Here is an 18,065-nt window from a genome sequence, read left to right as displayed (position 1 = left end):
ATTTTCATTTTGGCCAACTACTTGATGTAGGAAACATTCCTGAAGGGGATATGGGTCATATGGAACTTAAGCTAAGAGGGAGTGACTGTGGCTTGGAACTTTGGGAATACCGCCCTATGCAGAGAACACATACCCAATAATAGTTTTTTATCTGGATGTTTCTGAGGGAATGAAATGCAAAAACGGTGCCGGTTTCTCTTAAAGTAAAAAAAGAAATCAAAGGCAAATGAGTGAAATTTTTTTCAGGCTAGCTTATTTTATTTTTATTTTAATATTCATTTTCTTTTTTAAAGTGCAGGCAGGAAAGTCGCAATCAACATTTTCCATACTTTGCTACCATCTACCGCGGGAAATATTCGACAAGAACTTCTGAAATCCCTAATTTTTTTATTATTATTTTTTTTTTTTCCCAGCCAAGGCTAGGTTTTGTTTGAGTCATTTGTCCAAGATGGTTGGTAAGAGACTCGAGAAATGGCGGGTCTTTTATATCATCCTCTTATGAAGTTGTCATATTGCCAGGATGATGGATCCGTTATCCCATGCGGAGGGATTAATCGCATTTATTAACAGAAATATACCGACTAAACAGAGGATAGGTGCATGTCTGCCCAAAGTATTAGTGAAGTGTTAAAGGAACGTAAGAGAAACACCGTGTAGCTGTTGCAGTGTGCGAATCAAATGTCAATTTGTATTCTTAACACTGAACTTATGCAGAATTTGCTTACAACGCGATCTTCCGGGGTATCACCCGGCTTAACCTCTCCCCATGCATTTCCCAGTGAATAGTCTGCATCGTTTCCTGTGGCTGAGATCATTAGTACCGCTCGTGGCTTCTACTTTAATCTTGTTGGTAGTCTCAAAGGGGTTAACCTCGAGTCTATGTCTATTTAACTAGATATAAGTACCAACGTGAAGGTAATTAACTTATGTTGTACCGCAGCCCCCGGCAAACTAACTATAATTAGAAAAATCCAGAAAACAACTGACTCGTCTACATTTGAGCAACAGACACCTTCTGTGAGTTCTGATGCAAAATATAGCTGGATGTTTTCCTAGCGATTTAGTACAAGCCTGGTGAGATCAAAATTAAAGCTGGTTGTTTTGAGTGTCTTGAAATGGAAAGTAACCCCATTAAAAAATTGACCTTGGTTTCATTTGTCAAACAAATTGTCGATAAGTGACTGCACTCTGTTGATGAGTTCTGTTTAAGTTTAAGAAACTTTCATCACTTCACCGAAAGCAGCTCAGGTCACACGCAAACTTTTGAAATGGAACCGACACAACGTTTTCCAACACTCCTGTGCAGTTTTACTTGAAAATTTATTTTATCTACAAAACTTTCATTTAATTCGTTCCCCTTTTCAACGCTGCTTACAAAACTAAACTTACAAAACTGAACTGAAACATTGCTTGGAAGTTATATGGTTCGATTTACACGGTGCCTTAAACAAAATTTGGGTGCTCTTCACCCAAGAATTGTGTGTATGAAGTTTTCAACGTTTTGCGCAGTCCATGATTATCATAAGTATTTGTGTCTTAAGTAAACAATTTTTCCTAATTTTCTTGCGGAAAAGGGCGAAGTTGAAACGTCAAATCGACCCTTATACATACGATTTCAGTCGTCCCATTGTCTTAACCCAGAACAATGCCTACGACGTTACCCTAGTTCGTTATTCAGCATTAGAGTTATCATCTGAAAAAATAGACAATCACTAGACCCACATTCCAACGGTTTACTGTTGTAAGAATTCTCTTGGAATGTTCGGCGAAGACGTGAAAGGCTAGTCAATCTCTCAACTAACAAAAAGCGATAGAGTTTTTCATTAATCAGAGCGTGTAAAATATCCCAGTTATGATATAACACATCAGACCTAATCCAAGAATGTTTTGATTTCATGAGAGAATTCAGACCCTGTTTTTGGAAAGTCTTCAGGAAAATTGTTTTCTCTCTTCTGGCAAAATCAAATTCAGCGAGTATTATCCCGAGATTTCGCAATACACAGCAATAACTTAAAAATCAATCGTTTCACCTCGAAAATTTAAAAAAGAAATTCCTTTCTTTTCATGAATCATTCTGATGTTGGAAATTAAAAAGTTCAACACCACTATGTTCATATCATCCATTTGCTAAAAAAAAATATCGCCTTATTGGAAAATAAATCAGATGGTTAAAGAACTGCCCAATTTTGATGTACGTTGCTATTACTGCTAATTAACTAAGAAAAATAGATCAAAATAAAAAAGGAACATTTCCTCATTAACAAATTCATTCAAGGAATGATGCTTAAAGAAGGTTTGACGTTACCTTCTGCCACTTATACTTCTGCAGCTCTTTACTGAATTTCGGCCCCAGTCTTTCTCTATTCGGAGATTGAGAAGGGCTCCATATGACAATTTTCAAGTGGAAAAGTTTTAATCTATGACATACGCCACCTTTTAACCGCACTAAAATTGCACAAATGTTTTCTTTTAAAGTTCAAAAGGAGCTCTGTTACATGTTTCGTATAGCATTTCACTATTCCTGGAAATTTTAGTCAATCCACGTGCTAACGAGGACTGTGCTTAGTACCAATAAAAGTTTGCTTAACAAGCTGGCTGCACTGTTTCGGTAAAGATATCCAACATTCTCTATGTTGGCATCAGAACCATTTCCACTTCTGCTGTGGGTTGTTTTACGGCCAGGATCTCGATCAGTTCGCCTTCTTGTGGTAATTTTCTTTATCTTGGTAGGCAACGTCCTAATAGAGAGCACAATTCCACTCCTGGTGGTTGGACGAGTTGTTGGGCGAGTTGTAGGAGGTACAAATTTAAATTTGTACGATGAACATTCGATAAGTGGTACTTGGAAAGACGTTGCCCTCTTTGAGGGAGAGGAGGGGTCAGAACCATCACTGGCTCTTTGTCCCACATAGAGAAGTCTGTTGTCTCCATGATCAGTGTCCATCTTCAGGAGATCGTACTCGGTGATCGGGAGTGAGATGCCGTACAATTTACAACCCTGAGTTCCTGTGATATCTTGCTTGACGTTTGTCTTCCAAGTCCCAGTTTTGCCACATGTATTAGGTGTAGCGGTGTTCAACATTCGAGTGGTAATTCTATCAAATGGCTTGATTGCTGCCTCTGTCATGGTGAACACATATTCAGCAGCCCCGTTAACCTTTTTTGAAGGTGTTGCATACGAGAAGTGTCCTTTCCCGTTCAGCTCAAAGTCACGCTTCTTGCATTCTGAATCCACATAGAAGTAATAATGACATTCCCATCTACGTGAACTCTGACTACTAGTGAATTTAAAGTGACGCGTTAAGAACGCACCTCCTGGGCTTGCCTCACAAGTTGTGCTGGCCCACTCTCCCTCTAATCGCCACAGACGAGGTGGTTTCCATACAAACTTTGGTGGACGCGCACCAGTACCTAATCGAATTTTCATACATTTGGTACAGTTATGAGAATTGTACTTGATCAATGGGAGCTGGTAAGACCTGGGCTTATACTTTCTGGGAGCTCTTATGGTGGGGACCCCACCAAAATACAACTTGTCATATTTGGAGCTCTTCTTTCTCCGAGTTTCGAGCTTCAACCCAGAAAATTCCGATTCCGAGAATCCAAACGCGCTCCTACAAGCACGTCTTCTAAATGCTCTTTTATCTACCGCAAAAACATCTGTGGAGTCTAGGGTTCTCACAACCTTCAGCGTATTTCGACAATGACGGGTTGACGTATTGATGGCTATCTCCTGCTCGTAGCTGTTGTGAGGGTAGAGTTCTATCGTTGAAAAGTTGAAGAATGCCTTGTTACTGCCTTTGATGAATTCCAAAGGTTCGTCCATCACCTTGTAAAATCCTCTCATGTAAAGACTTAACTTGGGTTCGGAACATTGCGAGTCGTTATACCGATGGAAATAACCTTCCCACGTGGAGTTTTGTAAGATCTTGATATATCGTGTAAAAAACTGTGGACCAGGTCTCACCTCACAGCTTAATATGAAACAGAAATAATCAATAAGTTAGCAAAATGTTGCTTAAATTACTGTGACGCTTGACATGTCAATATTAATTTATTCGCAAGAAATAAGATGATTGACAGTTGCAAAATTCAGGTTGACATACCTAGCGCTGATTAATATTCATACAGTTCAAATGACTTGAACCCCAGTGTTCTTCATTATTTTATGTGAAGGTATAGTCTGATCGTCCGGATGAGTGTAGTCCTGAGAAGGACTGTTGTCGGTGGCAGTGACTGACGTTTCGACAACCTGTGCGGAAGTCATCATCAGAGTCACTCTGATGATGACTTCCGCACAGGTTGTCGAAACGTCAGTCACTGCCACCGACAACGGTCCTTCTCAGGACTACACTCACCCGGACGATCAGACTATACCTTCACATGTTACCCCCGGGTTCAAACCATTTACCTCATTATTTTATCTTAGAAATAGGGACCAGTGATCCCAGAAAATATGGTGGCTATCAGTCCAAACCATTTAACTCTTGATTTGAAGTGACTAATATCTAGCCAAAAGATGAGGAAGAGTACTTTAAGTGACTTGGTGCTGCCCTATTAGACGACTGAACTCATAATTATTGGTACCTAGTGATAGGACACTGAAGTGTAGTTCAAGTAAATTTGACTAGCAAATTTGCTCTAAATCTCGCCTGAAAGCATGAAAATTATACAGTAAAGTTTTTATCTAATAAAAATTTTTAAACATAAATTCTACTTTCCTTAAAACCCGACTCGTTCAGCGGGAGGTAGCTTATTGCGGAGATCTAAACCGTGACACGATTGAAGGGGTTGGTGACTCGGATCCGTGAAATTGATAGTAATCACATGAGTCAGTGAAGTCTTTCCAGCGTTCGAACCAAGCCGGCTCATTTATCCTACTCAAGAGCACCATAGGACCAAATGCTGACAGTATCCGGAAGTTAAGTTTTATCACCGATTAAAGCTAAAAGCTTCAAATACAGCAAGAAAAATTTACGTGAGTCTGTATTCCTTGCACTTGTTGTCACTCAGGATACATACAGGTCACTGATTTGATTTTAACATGATTTTAGAGAGGAATTGTGACAACGCAAAAGCTTCGTATGCTTGGCCGGAATAACATGAAAAAAAGAGCAGCTATCCATCATATTTCATTCAGACTTATTTAGCCAAATAGACATACAATTTTTGAAGTACGGTATATAAAATTTATGACTTAAAGGGGCGTGAAAACTCTCTTATTGCTTCAAGAGATGTGTTTTGCAAATGCGATAAATCTAGTATAAATTGCATTAAAAACTTGTTCTGCAAAAAGAACTTCCGTTGAAATCTAGGTGTTTTGGAGATGAAGTCGGTACGCGTTCAATTGCGATCACGTAAGTAGGATTTAAAAGTTGTAGTGACTAGGGAATAACAATAGATAAAACATCTTGCCACGGAGAAAAAAGCAACTCGTAAATCTATCCGACTCTATGTCAGCCAATATGGAAAGCTCCCAAATACACCTACGTAGTACCGCGTGCGCTGCGTCATCCAAACACTCTGACCGGTATTCGCATGGTTTAATGAAATCTAGCGTTTATCCTAGTCACTGATTTAAAATAGAATGAAGCATTTTTTGTTATCTGATAAATATTGTATGATGAACAACTCTTTCACGGAGATTCTTAAGTCTAAAGTAATTCTAATGAGAAGGGTCTTTTTTCCTTCTATACCTCTTTTAAGTACGCCATTTATCAGTCGTTATTTCAGTCCTTCAGGTAAATTTTGCAACGCTTGGATACCGATGTCATGCTTCTGGCTACAGATAGGTTGCAAAGTTGCCAATATCACGTTTTGCGTTTTGATATCTTAAAACGCTTAAGAGCTTTATTGCCTGAGACCTTATCTTAAGTAGAGACAATTTACACATTAAAGTTCCTCGGTTATCTATATGTGTCTGAGTTCGTCGTTTATAGTTATCTAAAGCCTCCTGTTGCTGACTCAGAAAGACACGCATCATAAACCTTGCCGGTGATTTAGTTGGAATGGTTGAATTCAAAGTTTCAATGAAGCACTTGAGAGAAAGTATTCGTAAGATAACATGGCCTCACGCAGTGTTCACTTTTATAATGAGCTTTTATTAGACATAAACACAGCTCAAAACATCTCAATATCGCTTACGGTCTGGACCGGCTCGTTTAGTTTTCGGGCTTAGCTTAGACAGTAAATTTACTCTTTTTAAAGATATGTGTTTAGATACGACAAAAAGGTTAGTATAAATTATTGGGCCAACTGCCAACACAAATTTGAGCTCTTGGCCTAGAAGGATTATGGAGTAAAGTGTGGATCACGTGCGTAGCAGTGGACTTGTTTTTCAACATGGAAGCGAATGAATGGCTGAAGGGCAACGATGGGAGTTCTTACATCACGTAACATATTCGACGATAGATCTGCATTTTGCCAGGAGTTTTCATCAAATGTGGTCGCATTATTACTAATGATCACACAAGAAAGAGTATCTTTTGTTCTGTACAAGATCCTAGCGTTATTTGTTCGTGCGTGTAATGATGCCTTTCATGGGATGACAATGACTGAGACGTGTTGTTTCCTATAATTATTACCTGTCGTATGAATATTGTTTTGATTAAATCTTGCCTTTACGATAACCCAGGGAAAGAATACGAAAAAATCCAGTCCATTAAGCTCATGGAAAGTGACATGTTTTGACCTTTGATCCGATTCTATTTTGGATTGAGTTCGAAACAAAACAAGCCTTCGTCGGCATTCCACTCGAAAATTTTTTTGTAACTTCTAAAATTCACACGATAACTTGTGAAATGATGGATAGGAGACCTAGCCTATCTTGAAATAAAACAAATTAAATGTCTGTGACTTGTGAAAAAAATTGCTATCATACTGCCACTTATGAATCCATACTTTGCAAATTATGAACTGACTTTAAGTGGACCTCGCCCTAACTTTCAACAAAAATGAAAGAGTTTCCGTTGTTAGGATTCCAAGATGCCCATAGTACTCATCATGAATAAAAGAGCACAAAGTAATGGCGCTTGAAACTGTCGAGGCCATTTGACCACCAATAAACAACGTCGAGAGTGAAAATCATTTAGCGCACCGTTACCAGTACATATGATGTTCATTTACACACATATTAATCAATTAACTTGATAACTCCCTAAGGTAGCGATGTTGAAAGACAACTGGCCAATAAACAGTGAGATGCTGCTACTTTTGGGTCTTCACATACTCAGTTATGTTCCTGTCAAAATGACAGGAATTTTCTGTCTCAGTGAACCAATTGTAAAAATCGAAGCAATTACGAACGCCTCCAGTCAGGTAGACGCTCATCTCTGGAGTTAATTTGCTTTATCTCCTCCCCCCCTTCACGCTCGAAGTCGCCAACAGTAATAAACAATAATTAAGTTCGAATGTTTACCACAAGTGAAAGCAACGGATAACTTAAATACGTTTCGCTGAGTATATTGCCGCCCCTTATCAGGGATTATGTTGTTGAAACGTTTATTAATCCTCGGGATTACAACACGCACTGTAGTATTTCCCTGAAATAATCAGTGTGACTTGATGAAATTATATTTATACGTTCCTACCTCGATGAGGTCCACTCTCCCGCTATATTCGGAGTGCCTTGTGCACGACTTCTTAATCCGAGGCTGTGGTAAATGTACTGAACGATGTTAAGACAATTGTCTTTACTGGCTTCGCATCTTGGCAGCACTATATATAGTACATACAGAAAATAACACAGCAAGGTTTTAGATTATTATTAAAGACGCAACATTCTGCAGATCTGTAGGAGTTGTTTTGACCAACAAAACCCTAAGCAATGGCACTTTGTGATCGATTTGAAACTATGGTAGATTGAAAACGGGTGATAAATACCTACCTAATAACATCCAAATAAAAACTAGTGTAAGGCGAACCCTTGTTTCATCCATGGCGTTTGCAAACTTGTATCTCTCTCCAGTCTTGAATCTAACTCTAAATCCGCATCAACTCGATGCTTTCCTTCTTGACTTTACTTGCCTTCTGTTCAGAGGAAGGAACAAAACGGGTATTTATGTGAAGAGGTCACTTGCGGATTCCTGCTGGTAGCCAAAACTCGCTAGATTCTTAAAATCGCATCGAGATTAGTCTGAAGCATGCACTTTGTCAAGAAGTGAAGTTGTGTAGTATTGGCTCGCCACTAAGCTAATTATCTCGTCAAGTGATCTTTTTGTGTCATAGCAATGCCTGATCATGTCTCAATCCGTGCCCTCTAGGTCAGTTTTATTTGGTGTGTCATGCAGTCTCCACCTCTTTGTCCGTAGAGGAATAATTATTTTGAAACGCAATCTCTTTTCAACTAAACAACAATGTTTTCTTTCATAATTGTTGGATAAAAACCACAGGTTTTTTAAGGAGTCTTCGTTTAAAGCTTTTAGCTTTGAATGTTAGGTGCGGTTGAACAACCTTTAAATTTTTTAATCCAAGATATCTTTTAATTACTATTATTATAATTTAAAAGGAACATGCAAGAATGACTGAAAACTCTCTTTTTTATCAATACAGAAGTATATAAAGGGTAAAGAAAAAAAAAAAAAAAAAAAAAGAAAAAGCGTGCTTTTTCACAAGTAGCTTGGAATCAGAGATACCAGATTTTTTATCTTCTAAAATGACAAACAGAGTAATTGAAGGTACATACAAATAGTCAACGCCTAAAAGCCACCAGCCACATCAAAACCACGTACTTTCACCGTTGACAATGTTTTAGAATGTAGAAGAATGATTAAAAACTAATTACGCCACTAATGGTGTGGATTACTCAGTTGCCTTGGTCACCAAACTTAACCACATCCGTTCACCGATGAGGCAGACAAGTTTAGGAAAGCGTGGCATGTGGTGAATCCTTTTATGTCCATTTAACGATTCGCTTTTACCACATTGCTCAGATGTCACACTTAGGAAACGAAATAAAAGCCTTGTATCACGTATCAACGCGCTCCTCTCCAGGATTAGTCACTAGCACGTGGGTTATGCTGCTAGTGTCAGAAACTCTGTTATGTTCTCCAGTGCCAGAAAACAATCCCCCCTCTTAGAAGGGTATAAGTTTCATGCAGTATTTTGAACTGTTTATCTGCATTATAGATCTTCTGCCACAGGGATTTGATGCTTCCTTTCTAGATGTCCTATTACTTAAAGTTCCCGGATCTTAAATCACTTGAAAAATTACCAGCCGTGACGGAATGTTTCCTAGCGATCGAGGACTGAAAAGAACAAAGATTTTCGGTGAAAACTTCCCGGTTTTCCTTTGGCGAAAATGATGTATGCTGATTACATAACAGGAGTTAAAAAAATTAAATGAAGAAACAGGAAAAAATCAGCATAAGTTTCAGAACAATAGTCTCGTTTGACATATTCAACTTTCTGGTGTTTTTCGCCACTTGAAACTTTTGTTTGAAATCATTCCAGAAGACATGCAAGTAATTTTGGAAAGGCAATAATTTCTAGTTATGTCATGCTAGTCAGGTCAGTAAGCATTGTAGTATTCAAGGAACGTCGCGATTCTCCTAAATTTTGACATTTGTCGTATTACCTTTCCTTACCTAAGATTCTTCGCATTTCTTAGAATTCGAGATAAAATGTATAGTTTGTTAAAAGGGGCGGACCTGACTCCTATTTTTGTGTCGCTTGACTTAAAGTTTGCTTAGGTATACCATTTTATACAAAGTGTATTTGTCGATCCTTTTAAAGAAAATCTGTTCTGATGGCTAAATTTAAGACAAGGGGCAAAAGTCAACCTGTCAGCAGACAGATAATGTTTCACTCTAAGACGTGTATGTCAAAGATATCACAAGGGGCAATTTGTTCTTTATAAGACCTGCTTTATAAAAGCCGCATGAACAATTTGGGTCGTGAGATCAAAACACGAAAAATTAATCAAGCCGATATGCAAATTTGAAGTTTTCCATTTTGGAGATGGATTACTTAGCAGTAAATATGAGCTTAGTCGCCGACATTAATTTCTCAACGATGGAGGGCAAGGAAGCTCCTTTCACATGTGTATGTTTTTCTGCTTCTTTTACGTGAAACAGCGTAGTAATTCGGGTTCTTTGGCCGAAGAGCTGGAGATTACTCATATACAATCCAAACCAACGCTTTTAGCTACTCACACTCTACCTAATGTCGCTGTTGCTATTTTTAATCTAATCTAAAAATTATGGAAAACCTATCAATTCAATCTTGTGTTCATGAATACAAGAACAATGTAAGCATATCTAACATACGTCAGGTTAACCGTAATGCGATCCTGTTGGAAATGATTCAACGTACGGATGAAATCAACATTCTTACTACACGAATTAGTAGTTTTTTGGAGCGATGTTCTTGGTAATGATTTCCACAGTAATAATCTTTGTGTTAGTAAGGTCAGATTTGAGTAAAACTGGGCTGTCTCTCTCCGCTGTTTTTTAACAAAACAGAAAGAAAAAGCAATCTGTCTCATCGCCGCATCATATCTGGAGACAATGTATTCTCTGGAGGTTATAAGTCACGAGGTTCTAAAAGAATGGAATTCAGACAGTTGAAAACAACAAAACAAACACATTTTTACACAAACAACTCGTACCGAAAAAGAGCAGTTCACGGCAGGCCAGTGGTGTCCTGATTATATCAATAGCTCACTACAGCATGTGAACCTGAAAGCACAAACTATACCTCGCATTGCCAGAAAAATCCACAAATTTTCATTCAATGTTTTTACCTCTTCTTAACGCTTTGGTCTGCTCCAAAAAGACCCTGAAAATGTCACCCAACTTTACAGTTCTCTCCAACGGTGTTAGAGTACTGTTCAGTAACTAACCTGCTGCGATTGTGCGACTGCAGGACAGCAGTTTACACTAACACTTCGAGACAAGCAGCCCATCTGATCTTCCACAACGATGTGGGATTTTATCGTATCACAACTGGAAAACACATTAAGACATGTACCGAAAGAAACTCATTATATATTTGATGACGAATTCGGCTGGCTCTCCTTTAGCTAACGGATATATTTATCCAAGCGGCACGCAAGCTGATTTAGGAAATGTTTCTCAGATGTGTACGAAACATCGCCTGGAATTGCTAAGTTTAAGGGAATAAGTGCTTGCTTTTGAGTTCGCCTGTCGATTTAATTTCCTTTTTAGTCGACAGAAAAACAGGAAAAAGATTAATCATAGCGAAAAAAGCTAAAATAACGTCATTGGCTCACCGTTAATCTCTTTTTGACAGAGATGCTAGAAATTCCTAAGAATCATAATTATGTTTCAAGACAAATGTTTAAAACAATTTTCCGGCCACGACGTTTCGAACCTTTCTATGGAAGCAAAAACGACTGAGGGCGAATGGTTACCTTAAATTCACTCTTTACTAATGCTAACACACAAAAACTAAATAGCGCTTTGCTTTTTTTAATTACCGGATTTGTACAATGAAGAAACTCCTACCTTTCCTGAGATATGTAATCTTGAATATTTTAGCAAACCACTCTTCGCGGTGTCGATGAAGAACACACCTAATCACTGAAATGAGCAGCACCAAGGGAAAGTAGTCATTCAGTAAAGTTGATTTCAAGTTATTAAGCTGACCAAAGTAATCTCTTTTCGATCTTCAAATTTTTGATGGAAAGAAACATTATAATGAGAGATTAGTTTACTGTTACTAACGAAATACGAATTTTCAAGTACCATTTCCTGCCACTCTGATCACACCTGAAAAAAGCATCTCAAAGCTGAGTTTTATGTACATTTATGTCATATCTGACAAAGGAAGGGAATAAAGCACAATGCAAGTTAATTTAAGAACGTAGAAATGTATTTCCTGAGAATTAAAAATTCCAATATTTTTCCTAATCAAGGCCGAAAAAGTAATGATTATTTTTGTGGCTTACATTTCAACACGAGACCGTCAAGTTTCAATAAACTTAGCAATAAAACGAGTTTCATTTATTTCAAATTTGTTTCCTTAAGGCAAAATTGCTCGGAGTCAAACTGTCTGATCCATTCTATAAAACCGCATTAATCATGACATGTTTACATTTAGATTCTTTGTCGCTGACACAATGATTCATTTGATCCATGTCTGAATCAGTTATGAAGAAAAACCAATATTGAGAAATTCAGTTTCCCATTAACATCAGATATGGTAAGGTACATTTCCACTAAAGACGAATGATCTGAGTATCCGGTTGGAGAGCTGAACTATATTGGTTGATACCAAATGTACTTACGCCTCGCTGAATGCTGTAAACACGGCGTTTTAACCTCTGACTTATCAGCAATCGACTCCACATAGTCGCAGTTTGGCGGTAAAGAAAGTAATACCTCAAAAAGGCTTTTTATTGATCATCTCTAAACAATTTTAAAACAAATTTGGTGTAGATTCTTGGATGCCCTTCCAAAGGAAATATGACGGCAAAATATGGGAAAATTTTAATGTTGATCATCCATGAGGGCGGTCGGTGGCCATATTATTAGAAGCTTTGCATCTAGGCAAAATGGAAGGCATGCGAGTGAACAGAAACGTTCCATAATATTCTTCAGTATTTCGTTTTTAACAATAAAGTGGAGACTAGCTGTGTTTAAGAAGTCTTCATAATGTTACAACGAACATGGAGAAGTATTTCTTCCTTCATATGAAAATAAAGATCAAAAATGTGTTTAGCTATGCTTATTATGCCTAAGGCAGCCCAATGATTACAAGTGTATCTCTCTGCATGGTGATGATCAAGAACCACGGGTGAATGATCTCGAATGTTTACTAGAGTCAAAACGCTATCCAGTCAAAGGAATTTGGTTTTAACGCAGGTCATGGTAAAGCTCGTTTAAAAGGCGTGAACCATGAAGGCCGCATTGAAATAGCTGTTTTAACCAAAACTAATATATCTTACCAATTACCATTATTGCACCTAAAAGGGGACAAAATAAAACAACCACTTTACTTCACCCTCTTCTGTGGATTTCTTTCAACTTCTTGAACATAGGGAAACACTAAACAGCTGTTTGATTTCAGGCTTACAAACCTTTCTGATGAAAAAACCTAAGAAGGATTTATATTTGATGATTGAAATGTAATATTGCTCTTCATCGACATTTAATGATCGCCGTTCACCTGTTCCATTTAAAACCGTGGGAAAACAACACTTTTAAGGACGTAAACAGAGTGGATCGAAAGAAACACAAACACTGGTGATTTCATTAACATAGATGTTAGATAAAATCAGCAAACATTACACACTTCAAGTCGTTTTTGCTGAAGACAACCACTGATTTTTTCGTACCGTGCATGGGCTTGCTCGGAGATGTTGCTTTATTAGCTATCCGCAACGTATCTCAGATTTTCCTGGTTTTAAGAGAGCCGTGAACCTTCCGAACTGTAACAATTAGTTGTGTGACTTTTAAAAAGTCAAATTGTTAGATAATCTGCCTGTAACTGTATCTTATAAGTTCGTCACACTATGTATATGAATTAAATGTGCATTAGAGCCCGGTTAGTTTGACCAGAGTAAACTAGAAAGGGAAAAAAGAATTCTGTTTTCGACTTTGCCATGTATATTCTTAAATAAATGATGCTTAAAAGCAACATGCAGCAAGGAATTTTAAGATAATAAAAGCTTTAGTTGAAAGTTTGTCGGTAAATTATGCGATTACATGTTTCAAAGAACTGAGCGGTCAAAATTGTCTAATCGCAACTAATTAACGACAGTTTCCTTTTCAATGAGTTCCAAGCACAGGTCATTTTTATTACAATAACCATCTGTTCAATACAAAAAGAAAATGTTGATTATCATTTTAAAATATCATTCGACTCATTGTGGATGTGTTTCCAGTGTAGAAAGTTGTTGACATGACTTAACAATCGGCTTAAATCTGAGTGGAATTATGATAAAAACACCTGGCTATTAATCTTCTAATCTCTTTACATCATTTTCTGTAATTAACCGTTTAACTTTTATTTAAAGACCAAAGCTAAGAAGCATACTTTGAAATGGATCTTGACTTGCACGCAACTAAGTGGAGAGCACGCATAGAGCTTCTGTTGCAGTTAGGTATATGGACAACTATGTCGTTGCTGAAATCGTGTGACTTCAGTTCAAAACTTATGACCTATGTTTGTAGCTAAAAGTGCATATCGGAATACGTTTAACGACTCCAAAACAAAATCATAATAAAATAATCATTCAACAGCTCACCTTCAAACAGGGCAGCAGTATATACGATAAGTTAGTTGCAAATGGACGTCCAGGCGCAGAAATTGTGAAAAGCAGTTCCGATAGCTAACCACGAGTCAGCTGCGACTTCCTTCGCTACTTTCAGCGCATGAAATACAATCAGAGCCAACAAGCACCCACTTCGTTGTGAATACTACGGTTAGGAGTGAAAGAATGATAACGGTGGCATTTAACATCCAAGGACATCACAAACCTTCTTAGAAATTGAACTGTCTGATCTCTATAAAGTCGCCACACGAATGATAAGTATTTCAGTAATTCGTTTGTAGCCACTTTGGTAAATCCGTTGTGATGTCCGTGAGGAAATTGTGAGACAAAATCCATTTACGAACCAAGTGGTAAAGGAAGTATGTTTCACGTATTACTCTAGTTTCCTCAATCAAACTCTTATTCTCTATAAAGACTCCCTGCTGTAACCGCAGCTCAAATGTTCGAGATATTGCTCAACTCGATCCCAAAGCTGTATCGAGTAGTGCCAATTTATAATTATAAACGTCACATAGTTGGGTATGCAATGGGCGTCGTATGCAATGGATAACCTTTTATCAAGTAGAGTTTGCCTCTTGTTCTAAACATGTTTTCCATAATTCGCGGAAGTTAGAGAAAAGTCTTTTTTGTATTGAAAAGAGAGCACTGATTAGGCCTATTGTTTCAAACCTAGTTGATTCGGTGCCATATAATAAATCTTAGGTGGTGTTCCAAATAACCCACGGGCCGGAGATTCAATAAGCAGATGCTATACATGTGTTGTTTTCTTCCTCTACCTTAAGAGTTTAGGATTGATGAAAATTTAATTCTAAAAGATGTTAATGTGTTCGTGACTTGTTGTGGACTAGCTGTCGCGGCTAATTAAGGGGTTGTGGCATTTAACGATTAAGGCGGCTTATGACTTGCACTGTCTACAACTGCTGATAGCTACATCCATGAAAGCTCTTGTTCATAGCTGTTGACCACAAGTTATGTAAATCGTTAAAAGGGACGGTTCCTTAAAAGGACTCTTGCGTAGAGAAAGTCTGGTGAGTTCGCGGTTTGTTCTTAACTTAGAATGTCATCGGCAAATATTCTGCTTGCGATATAAGTGGAAGAAATACTTTGTAACAGTCACTAATTTAAGTACTAAGCATATTTCTTATCTCTGGATAAACTGGCAAGCTAATTTTCTTATGTATACTGATTAAACACTTCTACGGTGGTCAAGAAACAAGAACGGTTTAAGTAGAGATATGCCCACAATAAGATCATCAACAGTCATATGCGCGGAGTCCTTCCCATATTAAAAGATTTCATTTGTCACAGGTAATGCCAAACTTACCAAAGGGTAACCTTACGGACAACAGAAGTCCGCGAGGAGTCTTCCTGCTAAGTATCCTGATAAGGATGTTCTGAACTCTTTGCAAAATATCAGGGTGCCCTATTAAGAAAGATTAACACATCAGGTGCAAAAGAGTTCTGTTAAAAGAGTTCTCACAACGACTTGTATAAAAGTCGATTGAGACGGTGGACAGGCGGTATGGTCTCCATTAAGCACCAGAAACTTCCATCGTATGAGTGGTTTGTTTCTGTATCAAAACACAACGAAATAAAATTACGTGTGACTTGTATGGTGGTTAAGGATGTATTTTTTTTATGGAGAGGAAACTTTACAAAGCCTTGTGGATAGGACTTATGTAAAGGTTTAACATACTGGTGTATAACGTGCCTGAAGGGACAAAATAATCTTAACGGCGGGTAAAACGTAAAATACTCTGTTTACCTCAATTTGGTAAACTCACGTAGTTTAGTGATTTAATTCACGGATTTGAATTTGCTTTTTAAAAGTGATCTGTTTCTATCTGAAAATTCCCTTTGTAAATGTGTCATTCGTTATAAAACGAATTGTCTCGCGCGGCTGAGGGAACTGAAAGGATATTTCAGTTAATAAGCCGCCATTAAAGAACATCTGTTAAAGTTACCCAGTGATAGCCTAAGTTTTCATTCAAGAAATAACTTAAAAAATATATCATTCAACACAGAAATACACTATCGCAAACGCCCAAAAGATACGACAGCTTCTTTGCTTTCAAACGCCTGAAAGGTACGCCCATGAATTGCCCGTGATTAAATCAAATCTGTTGAGCCACCCTAATAGTTCTAACTGTTAAGGCAGTTTTACTTTATGCCACTCTTCCTTATTGCATCAAGTCTATCTCTGATGATCTTAAAATTACCCAGGCAAAAAGTGGAAGGGAAAGTGTCGCGGTCGGTTAACATGAAAATTTTTTGTGAAATTGACGTCTCTAGATTTTGCTAAAATGAAATGTAAAGTAATCAAAGATTCCTTTCCCTGGAGCCATTTTACGGTCTTAATTTGGACAGAGGATTCAGTGAAAGTTGCAATTGAAGAAGAGAATGGAAAAGAAATGTAAAACGTGTGTCGTGTTGACTGTCTGGTCGTCTTACATTCTAGTAATGAGTGAAGCTGTCCCATCTTTTTGGCCAAATGTAGCCTGTACTCCTCGTTATTGTACGCTTTGGAAAACTGGTGGCTTTGTGTTTCATTTTCTTGTCTCTACTTACTCTACCTTTGGAAAATCGCTCTGATTTACAGCATAACTTATCCCATAAGTTTTTACCTACCCGGCTCAGTATAAGGAGTGATATATTGATGTAATTCTGCGCGTTTAACCGCAATTAAGAATGAAAAAGATAACAAATGAATGAAACATGTAAAGGTGCATTGTCGGAATTGTCACTAACGAAACTCAAATGGCGGTAATTATAGCATATTTAATAAAGAATTACACCAATACTTAGACTCTGTCTGGTGACATCTGTCAACCTTTGAAAGGCTAATATAGTCAAATTTTTAAATATGTCTTAGAAAGCCATTAACGATATTTTACAACTCTGTGTAAAATTTTCAGCAAAAACTAAGACAGGTGTTTTTAAAAAGTGTTTTTCTGATTCATGAGGGAAAGTTTTTGCAACAATCGAAGATAGACCATCATGGCTGTACTTTGTTCGTCACTCTCCTTCCCTGGAAACCAGAATAGAATAGAACTCAAAATTTTCATATACAAAAATTGTTACAATAAAGCAAAGAATATCGCAAAGTGCCTCAGGCCTCTCTTTTTTTGCCGTGCAAAGCTACAAACGCGAGCATACTTGTACAATGACTTGGTTATTAAGTCCAGACAGTGTAATGTCCTTCCGTTGCGATTAAAAAATTCAAGAACTAGGCTAGTGACCGAAGTAATTTCCCTAAGATCCTAAACGCTATTTCTTATTTTCGATCGTTTATATTTCCTAACTGAATGCAAACACGTACCTATCCATCCGTAGGGAAGCTTACTATCTTGACACATAATATTTACACAGTTATTTTCATTGCAAATAATTCAAGTAGATTTACCGAGGCACTTTCGTTTTAGATGACAACGATCGCCTAAAAATTTCACTGGGCACGTTAATGGTTAAACCAGTTCGAACTGAAGCCATTCAAGATGAACATGCTTGAAAAATATTCCGTTTAAATGAATCCAATTTGCTTTGGGCCCTGCTATGATAACGTCAATTGTTTCAGAGAAAGACAATTTGTAATTAGTTTTAACTGCAAGACTCGTACCAGTAAAATTTATATAAATGATCAATTACAGTTTTACTTTCCTCGATAAAAACTGCGAAATAAATTCCTTGGACTGTTTAACATATTTTGTGAAAAAAAATTTGGTTTTTCCCGTTTACCTCGATAACATAAGACTCGTAAAGTATCTTGAATTTAATAATGCAAAAAGTTGTCATCTCGTAATAACCGCCCTAGAGGTTTCGTTGGTGGGTT

General features: G+C 37.6%; 1 protein-coding gene across 4 annotated transcripts; it reads right to left on the bottom strand.

Moving 5' to 3' along the window:
- Positions 1 to 1,301: 1,301 nt before the first annotated feature.
- Positions 1,302 to 14,467, bottom strand: LOC111332969 (protein APCDD1). 4 transcript variants are annotated; one of them, XM_022938463.2, is made up of 5 exons: positions 14,210 to 14,467; positions 11,466 to 11,540; positions 7,886 to 8,028; positions 7,590 to 7,716; positions 1,302 to 3,974 (listed from the first exon to the last, which is right to left on the bottom strand). In XM_022938463.2, exons 3-5 carry the CDS (start codon positions 7,935 to 7,937, stop codon positions 2,531 to 2,533), a joined length of 1,623 nt encoding a protein of 540 aa, XP_022794198.2. In that variant the 5' UTR covers positions 7,938 to 8,028; positions 11,466 to 11,540; positions 14,210 to 14,467; the 3' UTR covers positions 1,302 to 2,530. The 4 variants fall into 4 exon arrangements, with proteins under 4 accessions (XP_022794198.2, XP_022794194.2, XP_088608855.1 ...); XM_022938459.2 differs by lacking the exon at positions 11,466 to 11,540; XM_088752729.1 differs by lacking the exons at positions 11,466 to 11,540; positions 14,210 to 14,467 and adding an exon at positions 8,684 to 8,832.
- Between the last annotated feature and the right edge of the window lie 3,598 nt (positions 14,468 to 18,065).

This window comes from Stylophora pistillata, chromosome 3 (assembly GCF_964205215.1).
Source record: "Stylophora pistillata chromosome 3, jaStyPist1.2, whole genome shotgun sequence".
Lineage (NCBI taxonomy): Eukaryota > Metazoa > Cnidaria > Anthozoa > Scleractinia > Pocilloporidae > Stylophora > Stylophora pistillata.
The sequence above is the reverse complement of the archived record's forward strand: the minus strand, read 5'-3'. Positions and strand labels throughout refer to the sequence as shown.

Excerpts from the sequence above, each read along its gene's own strand:
- LOC111332969 (XM_022938463.2), bottom strand. The coding sequence starts at position 7,937 with ATGGATGAAACAAGGGTTCGCCTTACACTAGTTTTTATTTGGATGTTA. Across the intron at positions 7,717-7,885 it reads TTTTATTTGGATGTTATTAG|TGCTGCCAAGATGCGAAGCC; the intron begins GTAGGTATTTAT and ends TACTATATATAG. Across the intron at positions 3,975-7,589 it reads GGAGAGTGGACCTCATCGAG|CTGTGAGGTGAGACCTGGTC; the intron begins GTAGGAACGTAT and ends TTTCATATTAAG.